We start from the raw sequence: 21,505 nt of genomic DNA, 5'->3' as shown, positions 1-21,505 counted from the left end.
GGGGAGCTCCTGCACCTCAGGGGGCTCCTGCTGAGAGCCCCAGGAGAGGTGCCAAGTCCTTGGTTGACTATATGATGCTTTTATCCCCAGTTGTCTCATTCTGTTTATGTTGAATAATAAGTTTTGCACCTTTAAGAGTGTTCCAGAGAGCTAAGAGAGAGAGAGAAGAAGCGCGCAGTTTGTTTTCAGACACTGTACTCCACTCCCCCACATTCCTCCTCCTAGACTGTTGTTGTCTACGGACAGACAGCGGGACAGAGCTCTTCTTTTGCTTTTTAGTTAGTGTTAGCTAGCTGAGGCAAAGAAGTTCCCTAGATTGTGGTTTTTTTCTTTTCTTTAGACCTCTTGAAACCTGCTCTGGACTGAACACTCAGGAGAGCACCAGCAGCTCACATCTCTGACCCACCGGGCCGAGCCTGGCCTGTGACAATTCCAGCACCGGAGGGACTGATCAGAGACTGAGTGAGCTGCAACCCAGGGACGGGGTTTTCTCAGTTTGTCATCTCTTTTAGAGTAGCAAAGACTCTCATTGTTTGATATTGTTTTAGTTTTATTGTTTAATAAACAGGGGTTTTTTCCACCTTTCTCCAAAAAATATTTTTTCCTCCCAGACCAGTTAAACAAAAGCGCCAATTAAATCTGCTTTTTCCCACCAGAGCTCCTTTAAAAAATTCTTCCCCAAATTTGCTCTAAAGGGAAACAGTTACATTTAAAGGGAGGTTGAAACCAAAAGTAGATAACATTTTACTGACCAATGAGTGACCCAAAGGGATGGGCACTGGGGCATGGACATTTAGGACAGCGTACAAGGCAAGGCTTGGGTCTTGGAAGGCCTCTGGCTGATCACTCGACATTCTGGACCAAAGCTTCTAGCTGGAGGGGATGGCATGCTGAGTGATTGAAGGGAGCCAGGGTGGGGGTTTGGGGATGATCTCAGCCAGGGAAAGGGATTACACAGGTAAAGGGATGTGGGAACCATCTGGGATAAACCATTTGGGAAAAATACAGGGATACAAACCAAAACTACCTCAAATTATTACAAAGTACAAAAACACACTACAACAATGTAAGTAACTCAGAAAATGGTGTAAAATAATTGATTTCCTACATTGAGGGACTTTCTTATCAGAAAGACAAGTTAACAGAAACAAAAACCAGAACATGGAAAAAAAAGACTTTATGGACCCTCATTGTCAGGGAGTGAAAATACAATAAGATAGAACCACAAGAAAAAAAGTAAATATATTACTTTAAAGTACAAGATGGCCTGAGCTCAAGTATATGAGAATATGGTAGCAAGGTCAGGCAGGCTGTTCTCCTCACTGGAATAGGACCCCACGGGCAGGAGGGGCTCCCCTATTCTCCTCCAAAAAATCGCTCACCAGAAAGGAGCAGCATTTTCCAGAGACGCAGAGCGTTCCACAAAACTCCTTGTGGGGTCAGTCCCAAAGTCTCTGCTGGAGAGCGATGCAGCCAAAGCTCTTCCAGTGGATGCCTTAAAGTCTTTCCAAGGTTCTGAGATTCCGAGAAGCTTCTTGGGGCTGCAGAGTCGATCAGCCACACGTTGGGCGCCAAAACATTGGAATATGATCCCAATATTACCAGATGGAACATGCCTGGGCTCGTGTGGCCCCTGCTGCTGGACCAAAGGCGGCAGCTGTGGTGTTTCACCTCAGAGACACCTTTGGCTGGCTGGATGTTGCAGATGGGCACTTGGGACGAGTCCAGGCAAGCAGGAACTCAGTATTTCCTCTGGTGCGAGGTGAAGAGGAAAAGGAGATGGATTCTGCCGTAGGGTTTAATCCAGAGTTTTATTCCATGGTCACAGATCTCTGAATCTTGTAACAGCTACAACAGAATGCCGACTGTGTTGTAGTGTGTTGTTAAGTTTCTTGTGTTATTCCCCCAATTTATGTAGTGTTCTCCCCTATTATGTGTAAAATGGTTTCGTTCCCCCAGTTTTTCCCGCCACTGTTACCCTGTCAGATAAGTTGCTATGGTAACTTCGCTATTCATAGTTGCCGATGTGTAATTGCTCCTCCCCTGGTTTCCCTTATAAGTGAAAGTTGTCTCCTCCCTAGGTCCAGTCAATCACCCCCTTTCTCCTCCCAGGTTTCGAGAACCTTCTCCTCTCTGGAGATGGTGGTTGGCTGGGGTTCCAGGACACCTCCTTTACCTTTTGATTATTGGTCTCCATGGAGTGTCAGTTCTGTGAAGTTCATCCCCTCACCTTTCCCGATTGGTTCCGCCTGTACCCACCCCCCTCCTTTATAATCCTGTTTCACCCCCTATGAAAAAACTTTTTCCCGGTTGGTTTCCCCGCGTTTGGATCCCGCAACACCTTCAATAAACCCATGTTTAACCCCCGGGAAATGGTCAGCTCCATTCCTCTCCAATACCAGCGGTGTAAGCCAGTCCGCAGCCAGCACAGCCCGAGGCCATCAGACGCCGAAGGGTGCTGGCCAGGAATTGCAGAGGGGCGTCGGCCTTTCACCCTCAGCTAGTCGGACTCTAAACTTCGGGCCACATATGCCTCCCTCCGCACGACTGCATGGTCTCAGTGTCCTTTTCAGCTCGGGGAGAAGGGGGAGGGAAGGGATAGGTGTGCCACCAACCAGGTGGGAAGGGGGGAGTCTCAGGGGACAATGACACTTAGACAGGCCAATGACCCCAGGGCTGAGAAGCATCTTTTGAACTTCTGCCAATCACACGACGCCCTTGCTGGAAGGTTAAGCTTGACATACAGCACTTAGCAGGAGGTAAGGGGAGGGGAAGGTAGAAGGTATTGCCACACCTGGGAAAGGACTGGGATGGCTAAAACAGGAAATTGCAACACACTGCAACACAAGTCAAAAGTTAAAAACAAACAAAACAACGTGTAAATTCAAAGTTATGTTTCAATTCTGAAAAACTCGTATAAATATGCATGTAGCTCTAAAATATGGAAAACACAGTTTAAGTTAACTGTGTGCAAATAGCCAAGCATCCCAGTGTGGGATATTAACCCGTAATGAACTTTTTATAAAAAGCATAAAGAGTGAGCCATGTTTCTCACACATAATGAGGGCAATGCACTCACTGTAGGCAGCATCGGTGGCAGGATGGATTGCAGAGACTTTTCCTTTGCAGCCCCAGCCCAGCGCTGGCACTGGGGATGGAGAGGCACTGAGGTGACCCTGAGAGGAAGTGCAAGGCACAGGGTGCAGCTGAGGAAGGACAGAGCTGTGCTGGGCTCAGAGGTGAAGCTGGCACTGCCCAGTGTGGAGAAGGTCCTTTGTGCAGCCCCTGTTACAGGGGAGCTTGGGCCTTGCTGCAGACATACGGCCGCTCACTGGAGCAGTTGTCACTCCTGAATCTCTCATCAGCCAGGTACACACACTCGGAATTGCCAAAGACAGGAACCCTGCAGGGAGGAGCAGAGGCAGCGCTGGCTGCCAGGGGAAGCCCTTGTGCCCCTGTGCCCCCAGGCCCTGCCCGGCTCCCCGGCACTCACCGGGAGCTGTAGCTGCTGCCGTCCCCCCAGTGCAGGCGCTCGCCCCGTCTGCGCAGCCCGAGCCAGAAATCGCCGTTCCCGCGGAGGCGGAAGAGCAAATCCTGCCCAGGAGAGAGGAGTGGGAGCTGCCCCGGCCCCTCGGGGGGAACACGAGCCCGGGGCTGCCCCCGCACACCCGGGGCTCCTTCCCTGCAAGGCCCCGGCCCAGGGCTGCAGCCCCGGCCCTACGAGCACCGAGCCCGGCCCAGGAGCGCCCCCAGGCTGCCCTCAGCCACCCCACACCGCCCGCAGCCCCTCACTCACCATGGCCTCCTCATCCTTGGCAATGGCCAGGGAGGCATTGAGTTCGGAGCACCGTTCCTGACCATGATCCCACGTGCTGTAGTCCCTTGAGAAGTAGTAGCAGACCCCCTTGTGCCCAACCCAGTCAAAGGGACAGCCCAGAACACACTGTGAGGTTGCAGGTGTGACTGGAACCTGTGGTGCTGCAGGGGGAAGAGGAGAAGCTCTGAGGATTCCCCTGTGCAGGGAGCAGGGAGCCCGCTCTGCCCCGAGGGGCTGGGCCCAGGCTGCTGCCCCTCCCTTACCTGACTGCACAGCCAAGGCCAACCCCAAACCCAGAACCAGCACCAGCACCAGGAGCAGCAGAATCAGCACCGCCGTGAGCATGGGATGGGACCTGAACCGTTCACCTGGAACAGGAAAGAGCTGCTGGCTGCCAGAAGCAGAGCCAGCTCTGCAATCTGCTCAGCCCATGGCCAGGGAGCGGAGCAGGGAGCCCTGAGGCAGTGTGGGCCTCCCTCCGCTGGCAGCCAGAGAGCCAAGAGCCTGGCCACAGGCAGGGACACAGCTGTGGGCACAGGCTGCAGCAGGAGAACTGCACAGCCTTGGGGGCAGCTGGGGCTCTTGCTTCCAGCCATGGATGGGGCCCAGCAGAGCACGAGGCCTCTTCCAGACATTGGGAAACAGCCACAGACCTGCCAGCACTGTCCTTGGCAGGGGACACTGTCCCCAGCCTAGAGGCCACAATGGTGGCCCAGCACTCACCCAGGAATCTTCTGAGTGTATTCCCTGTTGCTGATCTGATCTCCAGAGGTTCATTCACCACCTGATGAATGGAGCAGAATTCACTCTCCTCCTGCTCACAGCCGGCATCTCTCTGCGTGGAATAAACAGCACGTTGCTCCTGAAGCATCAGGAGTGCTGCTGGCAGATCCTTTGGGAGCTCGGCCTCGGGAACAGATTTACAGCCGCGCTGATGGCACCCTGAAAGGGACACGATGAGAGGTCACTGCTGGTGCCGGCCCTGCGGAGGCTCAGTAGGGCGGCGGCAGTTGTGGCTGCGCTGTCCCCGCTGCCCAGAGGTGCGGCAGCAGGTGCGGAGACAAGCGCAGCCTCCGGGAGCTGGGGCAGCACGGACCGCGGTGTCTCCTGGGCTGGAGCCGCCTCCGAGCTCCGCCGCCGCCTCGCCGGGCTATGGACACCGCCGCCGCTCCGCAATGGGACAAACGGAATGACACGCCCGCCGCTCCGCTCCCGGCACACCCACCGGTTCGGCTTCGCGGGCACTGCCGCTGGTGCCACGGCCCGGCAGAGCTCGCAGCGGGCGGGGCTTCGCCTCAGGGGCAGGCGGCAGCGATCCCGAGCGCCGCCGGCAGCAGGGAAAGGAGCGAGCGAGCGGGGCAGCAAAGCGTGTGGCGGGGCAGCAAAGCCGCGGGGGCACCGAGGCTCCTGTCCCGACAGAAGCCCTGCTAGGACAGAGGTGCCCAGGCCACTGAGGCCGCAGAAGAAGCGCAGCCCGGGCAAGGTGCTCCTGGGGCTCTCAACAGGGAATTCTCGCAGGGACTCTTGGGCTGGGCCAGGTGTCCAGTGCCAGCAAAAGCGCTCTGTCGCTCTCGGCGCTCGGTGCCTGTCGGTGATAAATTGAGTCCAAACCTGGCAACGCCAGCTCGTCTTTGTCGTAGACATCTTTTTGTGAAAATCCTTTCTTAGGATTTTTTCTCTTCTGAGAAGCTAAGAGGCCTCAGAAACAAAATGTAAATGATGGTTATCTGCTGCTGTGGAATGCAACAGGTGGATCCGTGATTGGTCTTGTGTGGATGTTTGGAATTAGTGACCACTCACGGCAGAGCTGGCTCTCTCTCTCTGTCCGAGCCACAGAGTTTTGTTTTCATTCTTTCCCATTCTATTCTTAGCTTAGCTAGCCTTCTGAGATTAAACTTTTCCTTCTATGCCTTAGTATAGTTTTTATGTAATATATATAGTAAAACAATAAATCAAGCCTTCTGAAATATGGAGTCAAATCCTCGTCTCTTCCCTCATCCAAAGACCCCTGTGAGCACGTCTTTACCATTCTTTTTGAATTTCTTAGTGAACTAAATCAAGGGTAAACTCCCACTTGTCGCCATTCAAAGCCTTGAATCAAGAGGGAATGGAGGTTCCCTCTCGATTTAGATCCCTAAATCGATGCATAAGGACAGTCTCCCCTCCAATTAATCATGAATGCAAAGTGAATCAAGGGGGATTTTTCTTCAATTTCGCCTCCTGAAATGAGGAGTTTCCCTCTTCAGTTTCCCTCAAGACCATTCTCAGCCCTTTTGGAAGCTGCTTCTGGGGCAGGCGGCTGCTGCAGCCAGGCCAGGGGCAGGGCAAGGCACATGGCAACGCTGGCGGGTGGCGGGCGCCCGGCGGTGCTCGGACTCTGTCGGCCTCTGCAGTTCAGGCAGATCAATTGAATCCCAATTGTCGGCGATTTCCAGCACCTGATATTTCTCCCCTCTTTTCCTGCATGGATTTGGCAGTTCTTCCTTTCCTCACAGAGAGCTGGAAAGCAAAATGCCCGCCTGCCCCATGGCCATGCCCGGTGCTTTCCACTGCTCCAGCCTTGTCCCTCTTTCTCTCCCCTTTTCTTTGAAGCACTTTCTCCCTCCTCCTCCTCTCCCTGCCAGCTCCAGCAAAGCCATTTCACCCACTGGCACCAGCTGCCTCCTGTCCCTCGCTCCCATTTTGCCCACTCTGCACCCCTGGAGCCGCCTGCCCGAGGAGCCGGCTGGAGCACTAGGGTAGCTATAGATCTAATGGTTTCAGGAACTCACGTCTTAAGAGAGGAACTCACTTGCCGCGGCAAAAAGTCCAAATATGGACTACACTGGACAAATTCAGACTAGCCTTTTTTGTTTATTAGTACATCAGCCTCAGAACATTGTTAGATGTTAACAGCATGCTGGCCTAAAGGAAAATGTCTCCGAAGGTGGGGTAAAACGGAATGACATAAAACTATCTCAGTTTAGATTTCAACCAATCACACCAAAACAAGACATATTGACAAGCTTTCTATCTAATCTTATAAAACATACGTAAGAGTAGTTAAAACAAAGACTGGTTCATAAAAGACAAAGAACAGAGCTCTATTCACAGTAACCTTCTAAAGATATACATTAAATAAACTTGTTGCCATCTTAAAGCTACATCTACAGAGTCTTATTGTTATTTGTCACGTCTACTGCTTGGGAAACTTTTCTGCTTGCTTGGGAAACTTTTCTGTTGTATTTAGGCCTAAAAACTCTTTTTTAACCATTTCCTAAAAACCCTCTAACTTTATGGATTCCCACATTTCCCCCTCTCTGTTTGACCCAGAATCTTTCATTTTCTTGTCGCTTGCTACTTGCGTTTCATAGCTCTACTGTAAAATTTCTGCTTATCATTTTTTGGAGACTTATCTGCACTAAAGCACTGCTACATTACGGCACAGCAACTTAATGCTGTGATGACTCCATCTTTGAAAGAGATATGAACCACGTTTGGTAACAGTTACAAGTCATTGTTCAAAAAACTCTGGTTGATTCTAAGGCCTTAATTTAAAACTTTCGTTCATGTCTATACTTTCATCTACTGCTTTCGTGAGATTCCGAACACTCTCTGTGCTTCTATTTCCTAAATCTCTTGCTTGTATGACGAAAACTTCACGGACTGTTCGGTTCATCATTCGCGGAACACAACAAAGTACACAAGGTACTACTATACATATCAGTATTAGAACACCTAGTACATAAAGACCTATCTTGCAAAGTTGCCTTAGCTAAGGTGCGAAGCTCCATTTTTGAAACAAATCATCTAACTATGAACTTCCATCTTCTTTAATTTGGGCTGTCAGATCTTTCAATTTTTGAATGCTTTTGTGAATGGATTTAGAATGGTCAGACAAATTCATACAACACAATCTTTCGAATTCCTCACAACAATGCCTTTGTGCCAGTAAAAGAAAATCAATGGCTGCTCTGTTTTGAAGAGTAGCATGTCTAATACTATCAACATCGGTCAACATATCACTGATTGCAGAGGATGTGGCATTAGCTTGTTTGCTCAGCCAACATCCAACTCTATCTAATTGTCTCAATGCCACTGCTGAGGCCAATTGGGGTAAAAATATACTTGCTGAAACCTTTCTGGCGGCATTCTAAGGCATAAAATCACTCTGACAGTTCTCATCATAATGAGGAACAGCTCTTGTTCTCTTTTGTTTCTTTTTCATCACTGCTTTGGCAGTGGGGGCAATTATGGTGAGCATACTAATGTTACAAGGACTACCTTCAAGGTGAGCTGGAATACCTTGCTAAGCCCTGTCTCTGCAAATGAACCAATACCCTTTCGGCAATTGCTGTGGATATTGATCTGTCTCTGGAAACACATCTCAACTATTTGAAACATTACACTAAAAACTCAAATTTTTATATGCAAAATAATGAGGAGTAACACTAAACTTTGGGGGATCACCTTTTCGCCAGGCACGAGTCATAAAAGTAAAACAAAAATCTATGGTCAAAGAACCAAGGATTTCTAATTCTTGAGGTTCAGATGTTGCTTTGAGAAGTTTTTTGGACTAAATGTTCTAATTGAAAGAAGGATTGTTTCTATTGTCAATTCCACTTGGCTTACCATTGGATTGTTTTTTGACTAAAGGCAACTCTTTCACTGGCACACCAACTAAACAGGTTGAAAAAGGCTTTTCTGGTTCTGAATTTGATAGACATATAGTATCTGATCTGGCAGCTTTGGCTAAGGTCACTCAAACATTTGTTTTCGGTTGATCTACAGGAAAATTTGTACGACAAAAAACAATTAAAATCAAGCAAGATAAATATACTATTTGAACTTGCTCCATCTCTTTCATGAACTAAGTCTTGGCAGAATTTTTTCTACACAAAATTTCTAATTTAAACCTTTGTCAAAAATTAAGACTGTTAAACAAACATTCAGCATTCAATTAGTATACTCATAAACAACATTGACACAAATTCAGAGTTCATGGGTTCTACTGATGTATAAAGAACGTCAGGCACAAGAGATGTCAGGTGAGACTCGGGATTTTTCGATTCGGTTCACGTCTGTGTGCTTGCTTCTTCGGTTCTGGGTTCGACTACAGGTTCTGAAGTACGATATGGTTTGACGTTTTTGGCAGGAACCTACTTGATTCTAGCACTAGAACGGATTCTAACATCCGTTCTTTTTTTTTGTTGATTTAATATGTGTTTTAGGGTTTGATGTGTTCTTTCAATGATTGCTTGGCTTGTGGGAGAGTGGGGAATACTAAAAATGTGTTGAACACTTCATTTATTTAAAAATGTGGCTAATTTTTGAGATATGTATGCGGGACTATTGTCAGTTTTTACTTCTTGGGGTATACTTAATGAAGCAAAAGCTTGCAGGAAATGATGACAGGTATGATTGTTGGTTTTACTTGTGTGAAGGGAAGTAAAAACTGCACTAGAGAATGTATCTACGGAAACATGAATATTTTTAAATTTACTAAAAGAAGGATATTTAGTAACATCTGTTTGTTACAACTGTAGGCTTTGTAAGTTTTGGGGGTTGATTGCTCTTGTAGAAATAGGAGGTTGTACTAATTGACAGTTAGGGCAAGTATGAATGATAGTTTTAGCTTGACTTTTAGTAATTTGGAACATTCTCACAAGTGCTTGGGCATTTTGGTGGAAAAAGGCATGACTCAATTTTGTTTGTTCAAAAATGTTTGGCAATGTGTTAGAAATGACTATTGTCAGTTTGTCTGCTCTTGCGTTTCTTTCTACTAAAAATTTAGGAAGTGAAGAATGTGTTCTAATATGAGAAACAAAATATGGGTTAGTTCTATATTGCAAAGTTGTAAAAAGATATAAAAGCTAACGATGTAAAGTTTTATTGTTAACATTTTTTAAAATTGAATTTTCTATTTTTTTAACTACATTAGCAACATAAGCAGAATTTGTGACTAAATTAAAAGGTTGAGGAAAAAGTTGAAATGCTCGAACTACTGTGGCAAGTTCAACGATTTGAGGGGATCTCTCTATTGTTTGTATATCAGATTCTCAAATATTAGTTTTTTGATTAAACTAAGTTACAACAGATTTGTGGCTTTTGCTAGAGCTATCAGTGAAGAGAGTCACAGCATTTAAGGGTTTTTCACTTAATTTAGGTTTTTCTCTGAAACTCAATTTTGTTTGTAGTAGTTTGTGAGTTGGATAGTGTATGGAACACACGCTTGGGAAACTCAAAAATGCATATTGTAGATCATCAGAATTTTGCATTGCTCAATTGAAGTAATTTTTTTTCAATGGCAAATAGATAACTGAAAATTCTTGACTTGCTAAAGTTAACAATCTGGTTTTAGCTTTGATTATTATGTATGCAATTATTTTTAGAACTGTGAAAATGGTTTTTGGAAACTTGTAGGGAGGAAAAACTCATTTTATTATTAACAAAGGATTTTGTTCTGTGGCGTCTCACTGGAAAATGAGATTACAAAACTGCATCTTCTCTCTTAAAATTGCAAGAAAAAAAGGGTTTTCAGGAACGCAGCGATGAGTTTGTCTTTGTTGAAGAGCTTTTGTGATCTTGTCGAGAGCAGTATAAGCTTTAGGGGTTAAAGTTCTTGGTGAAGTAAGGTCGTTACTTTTTCTTAGTAAATTGAAGAGTGGACTCAGTTCATCATTGGTGATTCTCAACATTGGTTTGACTTAGTTTATTTCTCTTAGAAGTTGTTGTAACTCTTGTAGGTTGTTGACTCTGGTTCGGATCTGAATTTTTTGTGGTGTTATTGTCGTTTCAGTCATCTTCTATTTTAGGTACTTCTAAGGTGAAACTTCTTGAATTTTTGTTGTAGAGATTTCAAGCTTAGCTTTTTGAATTTCAGCAACAACACAGTCTCGAGTTTCTTTCATCTTTTCTTGTGTAGAGGCTGTGATGAGAAGATCATCTATGTAGTGTAGAATCATGGATCTTGGAAATTTCTGCTGGGCAGGATGCAAGGTTTGGGTAACGAAATGTTGACAAATTACAGGCGAATTTTTCATTTTTTGTGGGAGCGATTTTTTGTGGTATCTTTGAACGGGTTCACTTTGGTTGATGACGGGAACTGAAAAGGCAAATCTTGGAGCGTTATCAGGGTGAAGTGGAATATGGAAGAAATAGTCTTTTAAATTAATTATAACGAGAGGTTAATGCTTTGGGATCATGGGCAACGAAGGAAGTTTAGGTTGAAGAGAACTCATGTTTTCAATCACTTCATTGATTTTCTTCAGGTCATGTAGCAACTTCTAGGAATTAGATGTCTTCTTGTGGATGACGAAAACTGGAGAATTCTAGGGACTGTTCGTGGGAGCGATGTGGCTTTTCTGTAATTGTTCTTCTACTAGTTTATTAAGAATGTTTAACTTTTTTTCTGTCAAAGGCTATTGATTGACTCACACAGGATGGTTGGTTTTTTAGATGAGCTTTAAAGTTGTAGGTTTCGACGAAGTTCTTATTACAGGCTCACTTCTAGTCTTGTTTCTTATTGGGACAGGACGTTTTTCTCCTAGACAGTGAGAGGCTTCTGAACAACAAAAGGACGCACTGTTGCAGTCTTTCTTTCAGGACTTGTAATGTCAATCATGGATGCACTTTGCATACAAACAGTAGCACTTCTAATTCTTGAAAGAGAACTTGAAGGAGCTACTAAATCTCAGTCATTGGGCTAAAACATGTGAGAAATCACAGTAACATCTGCACTAGTATCAGGCATTTTTGTAACATAAATTGTTTGACTACAGTGAGTTAAGCTACAAATTAGTTGTGGACGGTCACTGTTCAAATATTGCACTCAGAAAACTTTTGCACTTGAGGTATTAGGAGACACATTTTCAGATGCTAGAAATGCAATAGCAATAGGTGTGTTGGGTGGAATTACTGTCGGAACATCAAATGCAAGAGTTAAAATCATCAGCTCTTCATTATAATTTACTGAAACAACAGTAGGGAAGATTGACAGTCTCAGAAATTTGTTGTTTGCTTTACTCATAATTAAGAAATCTTGTCTTTCTTGACAAGAGTTGATCAGCTCAGTAGGAATATTCACTTAGCAAAAATTAGTTAAAAGATGAATTAGTTTTGAGGAACTCAATTCAACTCTTGTGTTTGGAATTGCTGAGCTGGCATCATTTGGGGGTGGGCTGTTTGAGAGACAAATGGCTGACGTGCTATCATCATTTGTTTTGAAATCTGGTTGCTAGTGGGTGCTACTATTTGTGTTTGAGCGCGGTGGAACGCGCTGTTTTTGAAGTTTAACGACAGTGGGTTCTCATTAATATCAAATAGTGAGTGACAGTATTTAGCAAGATGCTTTTTTTTTCGGCATCGAGGGCAAATAGAAATTTGATTTGCTGTTCTACGACAATCTTTTTTGAGGTGGCTTAATTTACTACAAGCAAAACAGATAGGTCTTTTATTAGGATCTACTTGCACAGCATTAACAGAGTTTTCTCAACGTTTTTCATATTTTTCTAAAAGCTTTTCAATTTTATCTATTTGTTGTGTCAAATTGTGTTCTAGTGTTTTTTCTAAAGCATTGACTTGTGAATTTGTAGCATTTTGTGAACTCATAAGTTTGCTGCAAGCTGTTAGCATCTGTGTAACTGTTGGAGGCTGATCAGGCAAAGCTAAAATAATTTTTTTACATTCATCATTAGCATTTACATAAGCAAGATTTTGAATGATATAAGAGTGGGCTTGTTCATCTGGACATTGCCTTTCAACAGCTTGAGTTAATCTATCTAAAAAAGAACTATAAGATTTAGTTTCACCTTGTTTGATCAGTGGATAAGAGTTCAGATGTGAACCTACAGGTTCAAGTGAAAGCAAGGCTTTTCTAGCAGCATTTTTAATGTTTGCTAAAACAGGCTGAGGCAGTTCAGCTGCTTGATTTTCAGGCTTATTGTAAGGTGAATCACCAGCTAACTGAGCAACATCTAAATTGGCATAATCAGTATCTGCATATCTTTCAACTAACTTGTTAAGTAACTTTTTCTATTGTAACTCTCATAGTAGGTACTGTGAATTGGTTAAGATCAAAGTTGCTACATTTTTGCAATCAGTAGGAACTAAATCATAAGAGTTAAAAATATTTTTCAACACACTATTAAAATAGGGAGAAGAAAATCTACTTTCTTTCAAAGCTTGTCGTAATTTTTTTATATCATGGTGATTGAGTTTTTCATATTTTGGATTTCTATCATTTCTTCTATATTTCACTGGTAAGGCAAGATATTGTTTCTTTAAATCTGAATCTCTTTCTAGTTTTTGATTAATGTATGACTAATCTGGTAATTTTAATGGAGAATTAAAATTGTCACTTTGATTAATGACAGTATGAACATTCTCTTTGTTTTTAATCAATACATTTTCTGATTTTGAATCATTAAATCTAAACTTTTCAGTCACTCTGGCTTTGACAGGAGGAATACTGTGCTCTTGTCTAGGAATTCTGCTAATTCTGGGAGTTCGGCTAATTCTGGGAGCTCGGCTAGTTCTAGGAGGCTGGCTTACTTGATCATGAGAACACACTTCTAAATTTTTTTCAGAAACTTCTAAGTAACACGCCCTTTTTGGAACTCTGCTATGAAAGGCAGGGGTGGACTCTAACAAACAACACACCTCCTCCGAAGCCCGGCCCAAAGGGGCCGAGACAGAGGCGTGTTCCTCTTTTCTGGGAACATTGCTACATTTTAATTTTGAATTTGCTACTTTACTACAAGTTTCACATTGTCTCTCTGCTAAGAAAAACTCAGCTGAAGAATCTACAAATCTAGGTTTTAAATTTACATGGTTTTGTTTTAAAATACAAGAATTAGGATTACAGCAATGAGGAAAAAACTCAACTCGTGTTTTTTCAGGTTTTTGAGAGTTATCTATCTTTTCAAAGGACTCCATTCTTTGAATTAAAGCTAATTTTTCTTTCTCTGTACTTATGGATTGATGATTACCATAAAAACTAGGTTTTTGCTTAACTGAAAAAGAATTCTTAGAACTCTCAGAAACTAAAATTTCTCGAGTGGAAGAAACGCCCTCAGTTTCTACTTCAGGCATATCACAATTTAAACTAGCTTTCAGTGTCTCCGCACAACTAATCTTAGGAAATACATTCACTTTCTCTTTTACATTTTCAATACATTTTGTCCCTTCTCCCTTACAAGAGTCACATATTTTTACATTACCAGAACAACGCGACGAAGAGTTTGAAAAAGTCTCATTCTTTCTCAGAGAGAGAGAAGGAAGATTTTTCTCAGTGGAGTTCAAATCAGCATTTGAAACAACATTTGTTACATTCTCTGAAACACACACAGTCTCAGGTTTACTGGAATTTAAAGAGACAGAGCTAGAAGCTTGGTTTTCTGAATCTGAGTTCACCTTATTATTGTCAGTTTGTTTAAAACATTCCATTAGGGCTCGTGCAATGGGCATAAATTCTTTTAGACTTTCATCTTTTTTAAGAGTGACTAGATTATAAATCTTCTAGTTTATCTGATCTCAAAAATGAAAAGTAAAGGCAGACTGTAAATTTAAATCTTGCGTATTTGTTTTAACTCATATAAGTAAGTTTTTAAGTTCAATTTTTGAAACTTCACAGTGCCTTTTTTTTTGTAACAATGTCTCTAATTGATAAAAAACATCTCATTCAACTTTTGATAAGTTCGTTCCCATTTTTGGTTTTTTTTAACACAAAAAACTGTTACCCAAGTGCTCTCCCGAGAAAAGTTACTTACAAATTTCTTGGCTTCGGCGGGAGAGATGATACAGTCCTCCTGATTAACACTTGGGTCTCTAGCGGCCGGGAAATCTAGGATTTTTTCTTCTAATTTACGTCTTCGAACGGGGTTTCTTCACACGGGATGTCTTCACACGGGGCACCAATTTGCCGGAGCACTAGGGTAGCTATAGATCTAATGGTTTCAGGAACCCACGTCTTAAGAGAAAAACCCACTTGCCGCAACAAAAAGTCCAAATATAGACTACACTAAACAAATTCAGACTAACCTTTTTTGTTTATTAGTACATCAGCTTCAGAACATTGTTAGATGTTAACAGCATGCTAGCCTAAAAGAAAATGTCTCCAAAAGTAGAGTAAAACAAAATGACATAAAACCATCTCAATTTAAATTTCAACTAATCACACCAAAACAAAACATATTGACAAACTTTCCATCCAATCTTATAAAACATACGTAAGAGTAGTTAAAACAAAAACTAGTTCATAAAAGACAAAGAACAGAGCTCTATTTACAGTAACCTTCTAAAGATATACATTAAATAAACTTGTTGCCATCTTAAAGCCACATCTACAGAGTCCTATTGTTATTTGTCACGTCTACTACTTAAGAAACTTTTCTACTTGCTTGAAAAACTTTTCTGTTGTATTTAAGCCTAAAAACTCTTTTTTAACCATTTTCTAAAAACCCTCTAACTTTATAGATTCCCACACCGCAGCCGCCGTGGGGCCGGGCAATGGTGCAGGGAATGCTGGCAGGGATTCTTGGGCTGGGCTGGGCCAGGCCAGGTGCCCGGGGCCAGCAAAAGCGCTCTGAGCCTCTGCTCCTGCCCCTGGGCAGGCAACAGAACACAGCAGGAAAGGCTCGGGGGTCGGGAAAAGGCCAGGCAGAGATCACTCAACGGTCACTGGTATAAAGGGACATGACTGGGAGGAATTCTTTGATTTTATTATGACACAAATCATGGTAGGAGAACGAGTGGTGAAGCAGCAGGGCTCAGCCTCGGAACCAGGACTGTGCCCTCGGCCCCCGGCAGCCGCAGCAGGGGGATAAAGGATCCCCGGGCCGAGCAGCGGCTCTGCCCCAGCACGGGGATGTGTCCGGAGCCCCCGCTCCGGGCCGGGCTCGCAGGGCCGAGCGCGGAGCAGGCGCTGAGCTGCTCCTGGAGCTTCCAGCGCTGCTGGATCCGGCGGGCGCGGCACAGGCAGTGCCGGGGGCATCGCTCGGTGCCTGGCGGCGTTTGCCGTCCCCAGGGAGAGACTGAGCCCGGCCCGCAGCGCCAGCTCATCCTCACCCTTCTATTGCAATTGCTCCATGGTTAAACCAAGGGGAAACTCCCTCTTGCCGCCAGTTCAAAGCCTTGAGTCAAGGGGAGAACGGAGGTTCCCTCTCGATTTAGATCCTTAAATGATGCATAAGGATGGTAGCCCCTCAATTTAATCTGGAATAAAGAGTGAGTGAAGGGGGTATTTTTCTCAATTTAGCCTCCTAAAAGGAGTGGAAATGCAGTTTTCCACTTCAATTTCCCTCAACAAAGACCATTCTGGGGGCTTTAGGACAACTTTTTTCTGTGAAGGTCCCTTCAAATGGAGGGTTCTCCTCGATGGAACTCTTACAGTGGCACATCCAGAGGTTCGTCTCAAGGGAAGCTCTTTCAGACTAGGGACAGCCGTGTTTGCTCAGTTTGAGCCTGAAGATGATGAAAATGGGGCTCTCCCTCAATTCAAACAGCACCATAAAGGGTTTCTCCTTCTATTTTAACATGAAAAACATGGAAAACGGTGATTGCCTGTCAAGGGAGGCACACAAAATGATGAAAAAGGTGTGTTCTCCTTCAATTGAGACCCTTCAAATCACAGGTGAACGGGGATCCTCCCCAGTTCAAACACAATTACAGAAAAGCTTTCCCCCCTCCATTTCAATCCCTTTTCTCCTTCTAATGCCTCGTTTTGGGGGGCAGTGTGGAGGGACTGGGGGCGCTTCCCCCTCCTCACTGCTCACCCCTGGGGCTGCTGCCCCTCGCACAGTGCTGAGCAGTTCCCTCCCAGTTCCCTGCCAGTTTCCCTCTTCCTGGCAAGCCCCGGCAGGGATGGGGAGAGCACTGGGCAGGAGCTGGGAGCGCTGTTCCTTCCCAGGGCTCCTGATATCCCTGCCAGTGCTCCTTCCTGCTCACTCCCGCTGCTCCCACTCTCCCTCCCAGTTCCCTCCGGGCATTCCCTGTGCTCCCAGTTCCCTCCCAGTGTTCCCAGGATCTCTCGCAGTGCTCCCAGCGGCAAAGCCCTGGGGGGACAGCGTGCTCTGCTCTTGAAGAGGCGAGACTGGAGCTGTCAGGAGAGCAAACCCGGCTGGGAGGAGCCCGGGGCGGTGGCGCCCGGCAGGGCTGGCCCGGGAGCGCCCGGGGGCTGTGGAGATTTCCCTGCAGGGCCGGCCTGGAGCCCACGGGCACAGCGGGGAGCGCGCAGGGAGCTCGGTGCTGCTCGGGCTGCTGTGGCAAGGGTGCAAGTGTTTAATTTGCTTCTGTTCTCTGAGAGGAAGGCAAAGTTTCTTCTTTCTTCCCTCCCCTCCCCGCCCCGTTTTATCTTTCTTTTCTTTTCTTTTCTTTTCTTTTCTTTTCTTTTCTTTTCTTTTCTTTTCTTTTCTTTTCTTTTCTTTTCTTTTCTTTTCTTTTCTTTTCTTTTCTTTTCTTTTCTTTTCTTTTCTTTTCTTTTCTTTTCTTTTCTTTTCTTTTCTTTTCTTTTCCTTCCTTTCCCTCTCTCCCTCTCTCTTTCCTCTTTCTCACTAATTAGGCAGGTGGTTTCTGTCAGGAAAGCTTGAGGTTAGCCGGTCAAGGTTGCTACAGAGTCTGTGTAGAGTTATGAAGGCAGAGAGCAAGTAGGATGTCCTCAGAGCCAAAAGGTGGATCTACAAAAATATCAAACACTCGCTTATTGTGTGCTTTGTTTCTTCCTCTCTTTTACCACTTCCTGCATTTGTGTCCCGTTCTCTGTGGTTGCTGTTGTTATGTTGGAGCAATGTGAGAGCTGCCCCTCAGCATTCAGAGGCAGCTATTGCGTGGCTGTTCAGCTGTACAGTGCTGTTACTCCCATGTGAGCCCACGCTGCCCTTTCCCTGCCCCTGCAGCAGCCCCAGCAGTCGGGGCACTGCGGGAAGGGCAGGCTGGGCACGGAGAGGCGCGGCTGGCACCGCCTGCCCTCCCGGCAAGGTGCACGAAAGCATCTTCACCGAGGGACAGCGAGCACGGCTGTCAGCACTGACAGACCTTGGGAGGGCCAGGGCTGCCTGTGCAGCACCGAGGGCACGAAAGGGAGAGCAGCCACTTCTGTCACCGAGCTGCCAGGCTGCAAACCACGGCGGATGCAGGGCAGGGCTGGGGTTCCAGCCCTGTCGTTTTCCCTTATTTGATCATTTTTGTTAAGTGAGAGTCGTTTCTCACACTAATTTTTAATCTGCTCTTGTAGCATGTGAAAAACGCTAATTGTTTGTGTTTAAAATTTTAAATATTTGATAGTAATAAAAGGGTTTTAAAAAAATCGTAACACAATTAGAGTAATAACAATTTGGACAAATTGAATTAGGACAATATGAGACAATAAAAACAAAGAGTTAGGGACGTCCGGGTACCTCTTTCTCGGCATCACGAGCCCGAAAAGGACACCTGTTAACAAAGGATTAACCCTTAAAATCAATCGCTTGTTGCATTTTCATACACTTCGTACATGATGCATAAATTCCATTCAAACACAGGATTCTGTCTGGTCAGTGTCAACTTCTTCTTGCGAATCCTAACAGCGCCTTCGAAGTGGGAAGAAGTTCGTTTATTCTGATAAGAAGGCAATAAATTCTTTTTCTCTGAAAGATCGAGGTGTCCTGTGGCTGCTATCTCGCTGCCAGTCTTTTCTTTTAAACAAAGCATCTTACAAAGCATAGTTTAGATTTTAACAATTTTTATGACCTAAAACTATATTTAACACAGTACTTAAGAGAATTGATACAGCATTACTTTCTAACACAACACATATAATATTCATTTTAATATTTGCTAAAAGCCAATCATAAAATACATGCATTTTTCACAATTTTTACTCTTATTCTTTGTAAATCATTTGGCTTGAGCAATATTTCTTATCTACTTGCATCTTCTGGGCTATGCTGGCAAAATAAAACTGGGGATTACACAAGGAAGAAATATAAAAACAGTTGTAACACAAAATGAAAGATCTTAATTTCTTCTAATACATTACTTTACTAGCTAGATTTTAACATTGTTTTCTATTTTTTTTTTTTTTGACTGGTACCTGGGTTATTATATGTATATATATATTTTTCTTCTTTGATTTATTTTGCTTTTGCTAGAATGACTTTTATGTGGTCACCAATTTTCAACAATCTGACATATTGGACTTTCTACAAACACCCCCTTCTTTGGCCAATAAACAGTCCAAAGCCAACCTATTCTGATACACCACAGTTTTTGTTTGGCTTTGCTGATTTGATATTAACTCTAATGCCTGGGCAGCCTTATTTGCTATCATTTCTATAACTGCTTGGCGTCTTGTAATATGACTCAACAGATAATTTGGGGTCAATACAGACTCAGATTGCTTTGCTGATTTTACTTTTTTGTTTACTGTTTGGGTTTTTTTACTAAATCTTGAACTGTATCTTCAAGATTAAATATAAAACAAATCTATCTCTCTCCTTTTGGACATTCAGTTCTAAATCTATTACCACTTTTTCTTAAGTTTCTTGTAATGTAATAATTTACTCTGTTTTGCTTATAGATTTTTAATTTGGATGGGTTATAACAGTGGCTGTTGACATAGGTGTGTGTAATAAAGGAGGAACTTTGGCTTCTTTCCACGTGATGCTTTCTGTAGCATTTGTGACACGATCTTGCTGGTATCCCGAAAGGGAAAAGACAACAAATGAGTGCCAGAGACAGGAATAACAGAGGTCCAGTATGGCTTATACTCCCACCTCCCATGCCTGTGAGGTTCCAACCCACAGCAGGTGTATTTGATCTTCTCGATGGTGAAATACAGAGGCCAATCTGGTCTTGCCCTCTATTTCTTTGTCACTTTCTCTTAACTAATTTCCAGGCAAATTGTTTTGGACACTCTTTAACTGTGGTCTTTTACTGTTCTTCAGGTATCTCTCATTCAACAGGCACTAATAAATCTCATCTGCAAACAAAGTTATTACTTTAACACTTTTTACAATAAGAGCATAAATTTTGTGAACCACAATACTATTTACTCTCAAATTTAAGCATTTACTTATAACTCAGCTAACATGCCTAGTATTGGAATGAATCAATTAAAGTTTATTAATGGAAATGGCAATTCCCCTTCTCCCCTGTACAATTTTCAGGCTAAGGTCAGAATACAAAAACAGTTTTGATCTTTGTATCTGAAGTATTCTTCTCTTAAGGAGAAGTTTTATTCAGGCAGTGCTTGAAACCAGTGATGTAAGCATTGCCTTATTTCTTAATTAGGTGTTATTCTTTGTACATTTCTTGTATCATTTGGGTTTTCTTAAACTATTACCACTCAGTCCCCATTGGAAAGTCAGTTTGGTATCACTTCGTTTAAATGTAATAATCTATTCTTCAAGTTTTTTCACAAGTCCTTTGATTCTGCTGGCATGAATTCACCCTCTTTCCGTGATTCTGACCGTTGCTTCAGTAGTACCTGGAAAGGACTTCTTAATAGCATAGTAATAAAAGAAAGATAATGCTGCATTAACTTTTACCATTCCCTTTTCTTCCAAACTTTCTGGGTTTAGCTAAAAGCTTTCTCCACAGCAGCCTCTTCTTCTATCTAGCTGTGCTAATAGCTGCAGAGGCAAATTCTTCTTTCTGTGAGCTACAGTTAGGTAAATAAGAAAAGATAGACCAATTTTAACACGGGATGTATCACATCTATTGCTTTTTACTTTTTGGGCAGCATTTAATTTTTTTTAGCCTTACAAACCCATTCTTCAGGAAAAACCTTCTCTTTAACAGCAAACAAAACACACAAAAGAAAAAAAAAACCCAAAATCTTTTTACTTAAGAAAAACAAACCGCTTTGTGAGGTTTGGAGACTCATCAATCTCTGCTTTGAGCTTATCTTTTAGTGCTGGCTCCCTGCCTCTCTTTCCACACAGCTGTCAGTGCTGTTCTTCGCCCTTCCCCCGGTGCTGCCCCTTGGCTGCAGGGCCGGAGCAGGGGAGAGCAGCCACGGGCATGGGGACCCTGGGGGCTGCCCTGGGTCTCTGTTGCCCCCTGTCTCTCTTCTTCTCTCTCTTCCTCTTTCCTTCTCTCTCTCTTCTTCTCTCTCTCTCTCCCCTTCTCTCTCTCGGCCCACTTACCGGGCTGACATTCCCATCCTGGACTCGGCACCCCGACAGTCTGGGAGCCCCCCGGCAGTTCCACCACGGAGCCAGCCCGCTCCTGGCCGGCAAACCTGTGTCCTCTGCTGCCAGCCCCGCCCGGGGCACCTCCATGGATCGGTCCCTGCCGCAGCCCCCGAGACCCCGCCGCTCGCAGGGAGCGCTCAGACACCTCCCAGCCTTGACAACCCCAAACTTGGCGTCCCCAGGTGCTCCTGACATTCTTTTTCTTTCTCTAGGCAACTTATCCTCTTCTCTCTTCAAGCAGGGCCTGTTCTGCTAAACCCTTTCTGGACCCCAGTGTGGCATTGAATAACCTCCTAACAACCATGTGTTAAGACACTTCCCTGCCTTTCATGCAAAAACTCGCATTCACACTTCTGTCTTCTAGCACCAAGATGTCATCACTTCACATTCCAACATCTCAGAGTTTGCTAACCACCCCCTTACTTCAACTTCTCTCTTTCTTCTCTCTCAATTGTAACCCTTATGGGGTCGATATTTAATCTTCCCCTATTTCTTCCTCCAGCCCAAACTTCTTTGTTGATTTTTTTTTTTCATCTTC

The 21,505-nt window shown here is 44.1% G+C and overlaps 1 protein-coding gene across 1 annotated transcript; it reads right to left on the bottom strand.

Annotated features, from left to right (window-relative positions):
• Window positions 1-2,555: 2,555 nt before the first annotated feature.
• Window positions 2,556-5,070, bottom strand: LOC135449822 (C-type lectin domain family 2 member B-like). The gene is made up of 6 exons (XM_064717178.1): window positions 5,043-5,070; window positions 4,541-4,759; window positions 4,081-4,185; window positions 3,797-3,978; window positions 3,494-3,594; window positions 2,556-3,403 (listed from the first exon to the last, which is right to left on the bottom strand). Exons 2-6 carry the CDS (start codon window positions 4,686-4,688, stop codon window positions 3,289-3,291), a joined length of 651 nt encoding a protein of 216 aa, XP_064573248.1. The 5' UTR covers window positions 4,689-4,759; window positions 5,043-5,070; the 3' UTR covers window positions 2,556-3,288.
• Between the last annotated feature and the right edge of the window lie 16,435 nt (window positions 5,071-21,505).

The sequence above is a fragment of the Zonotrichia leucophrys genome, chromosome 6 (genome assembly GCF_028769735.1).
Source record: "Zonotrichia leucophrys gambelii isolate GWCS_2022_RI chromosome 6, RI_Zleu_2.0, whole genome shotgun sequence".
NCBI lineage: Eukaryota > Metazoa > Chordata > Aves > Passeriformes > Passerellidae > Zonotrichia > Zonotrichia leucophrys.
This window is presented reverse-complemented; position numbering and strand designations above follow the sequence as displayed.

Coding starts and splice junctions, on each gene's coding strand:
- LOC135449822 (XM_064717178.1), bottom strand. CDS start 4,688: ATGCTTCAGGAGCAACGTGCTGTTTATTCCACGCAGAGAGATGCCGGC. Junction 4,186..4,540: donor TACACTCAGAAGATTCCTGG/GTGAGTGCTGGG, acceptor TTCCTGTTCCAG/GTGAACGGTTCAGGTCCCAT. Junction 3,979..4,080: donor GGCCTTGGCTGTGCAGTCAG/GTAAGGGAGGGG, acceptor TTCCCCCTGCAG/CACCACAGGTTCCAGTCACA.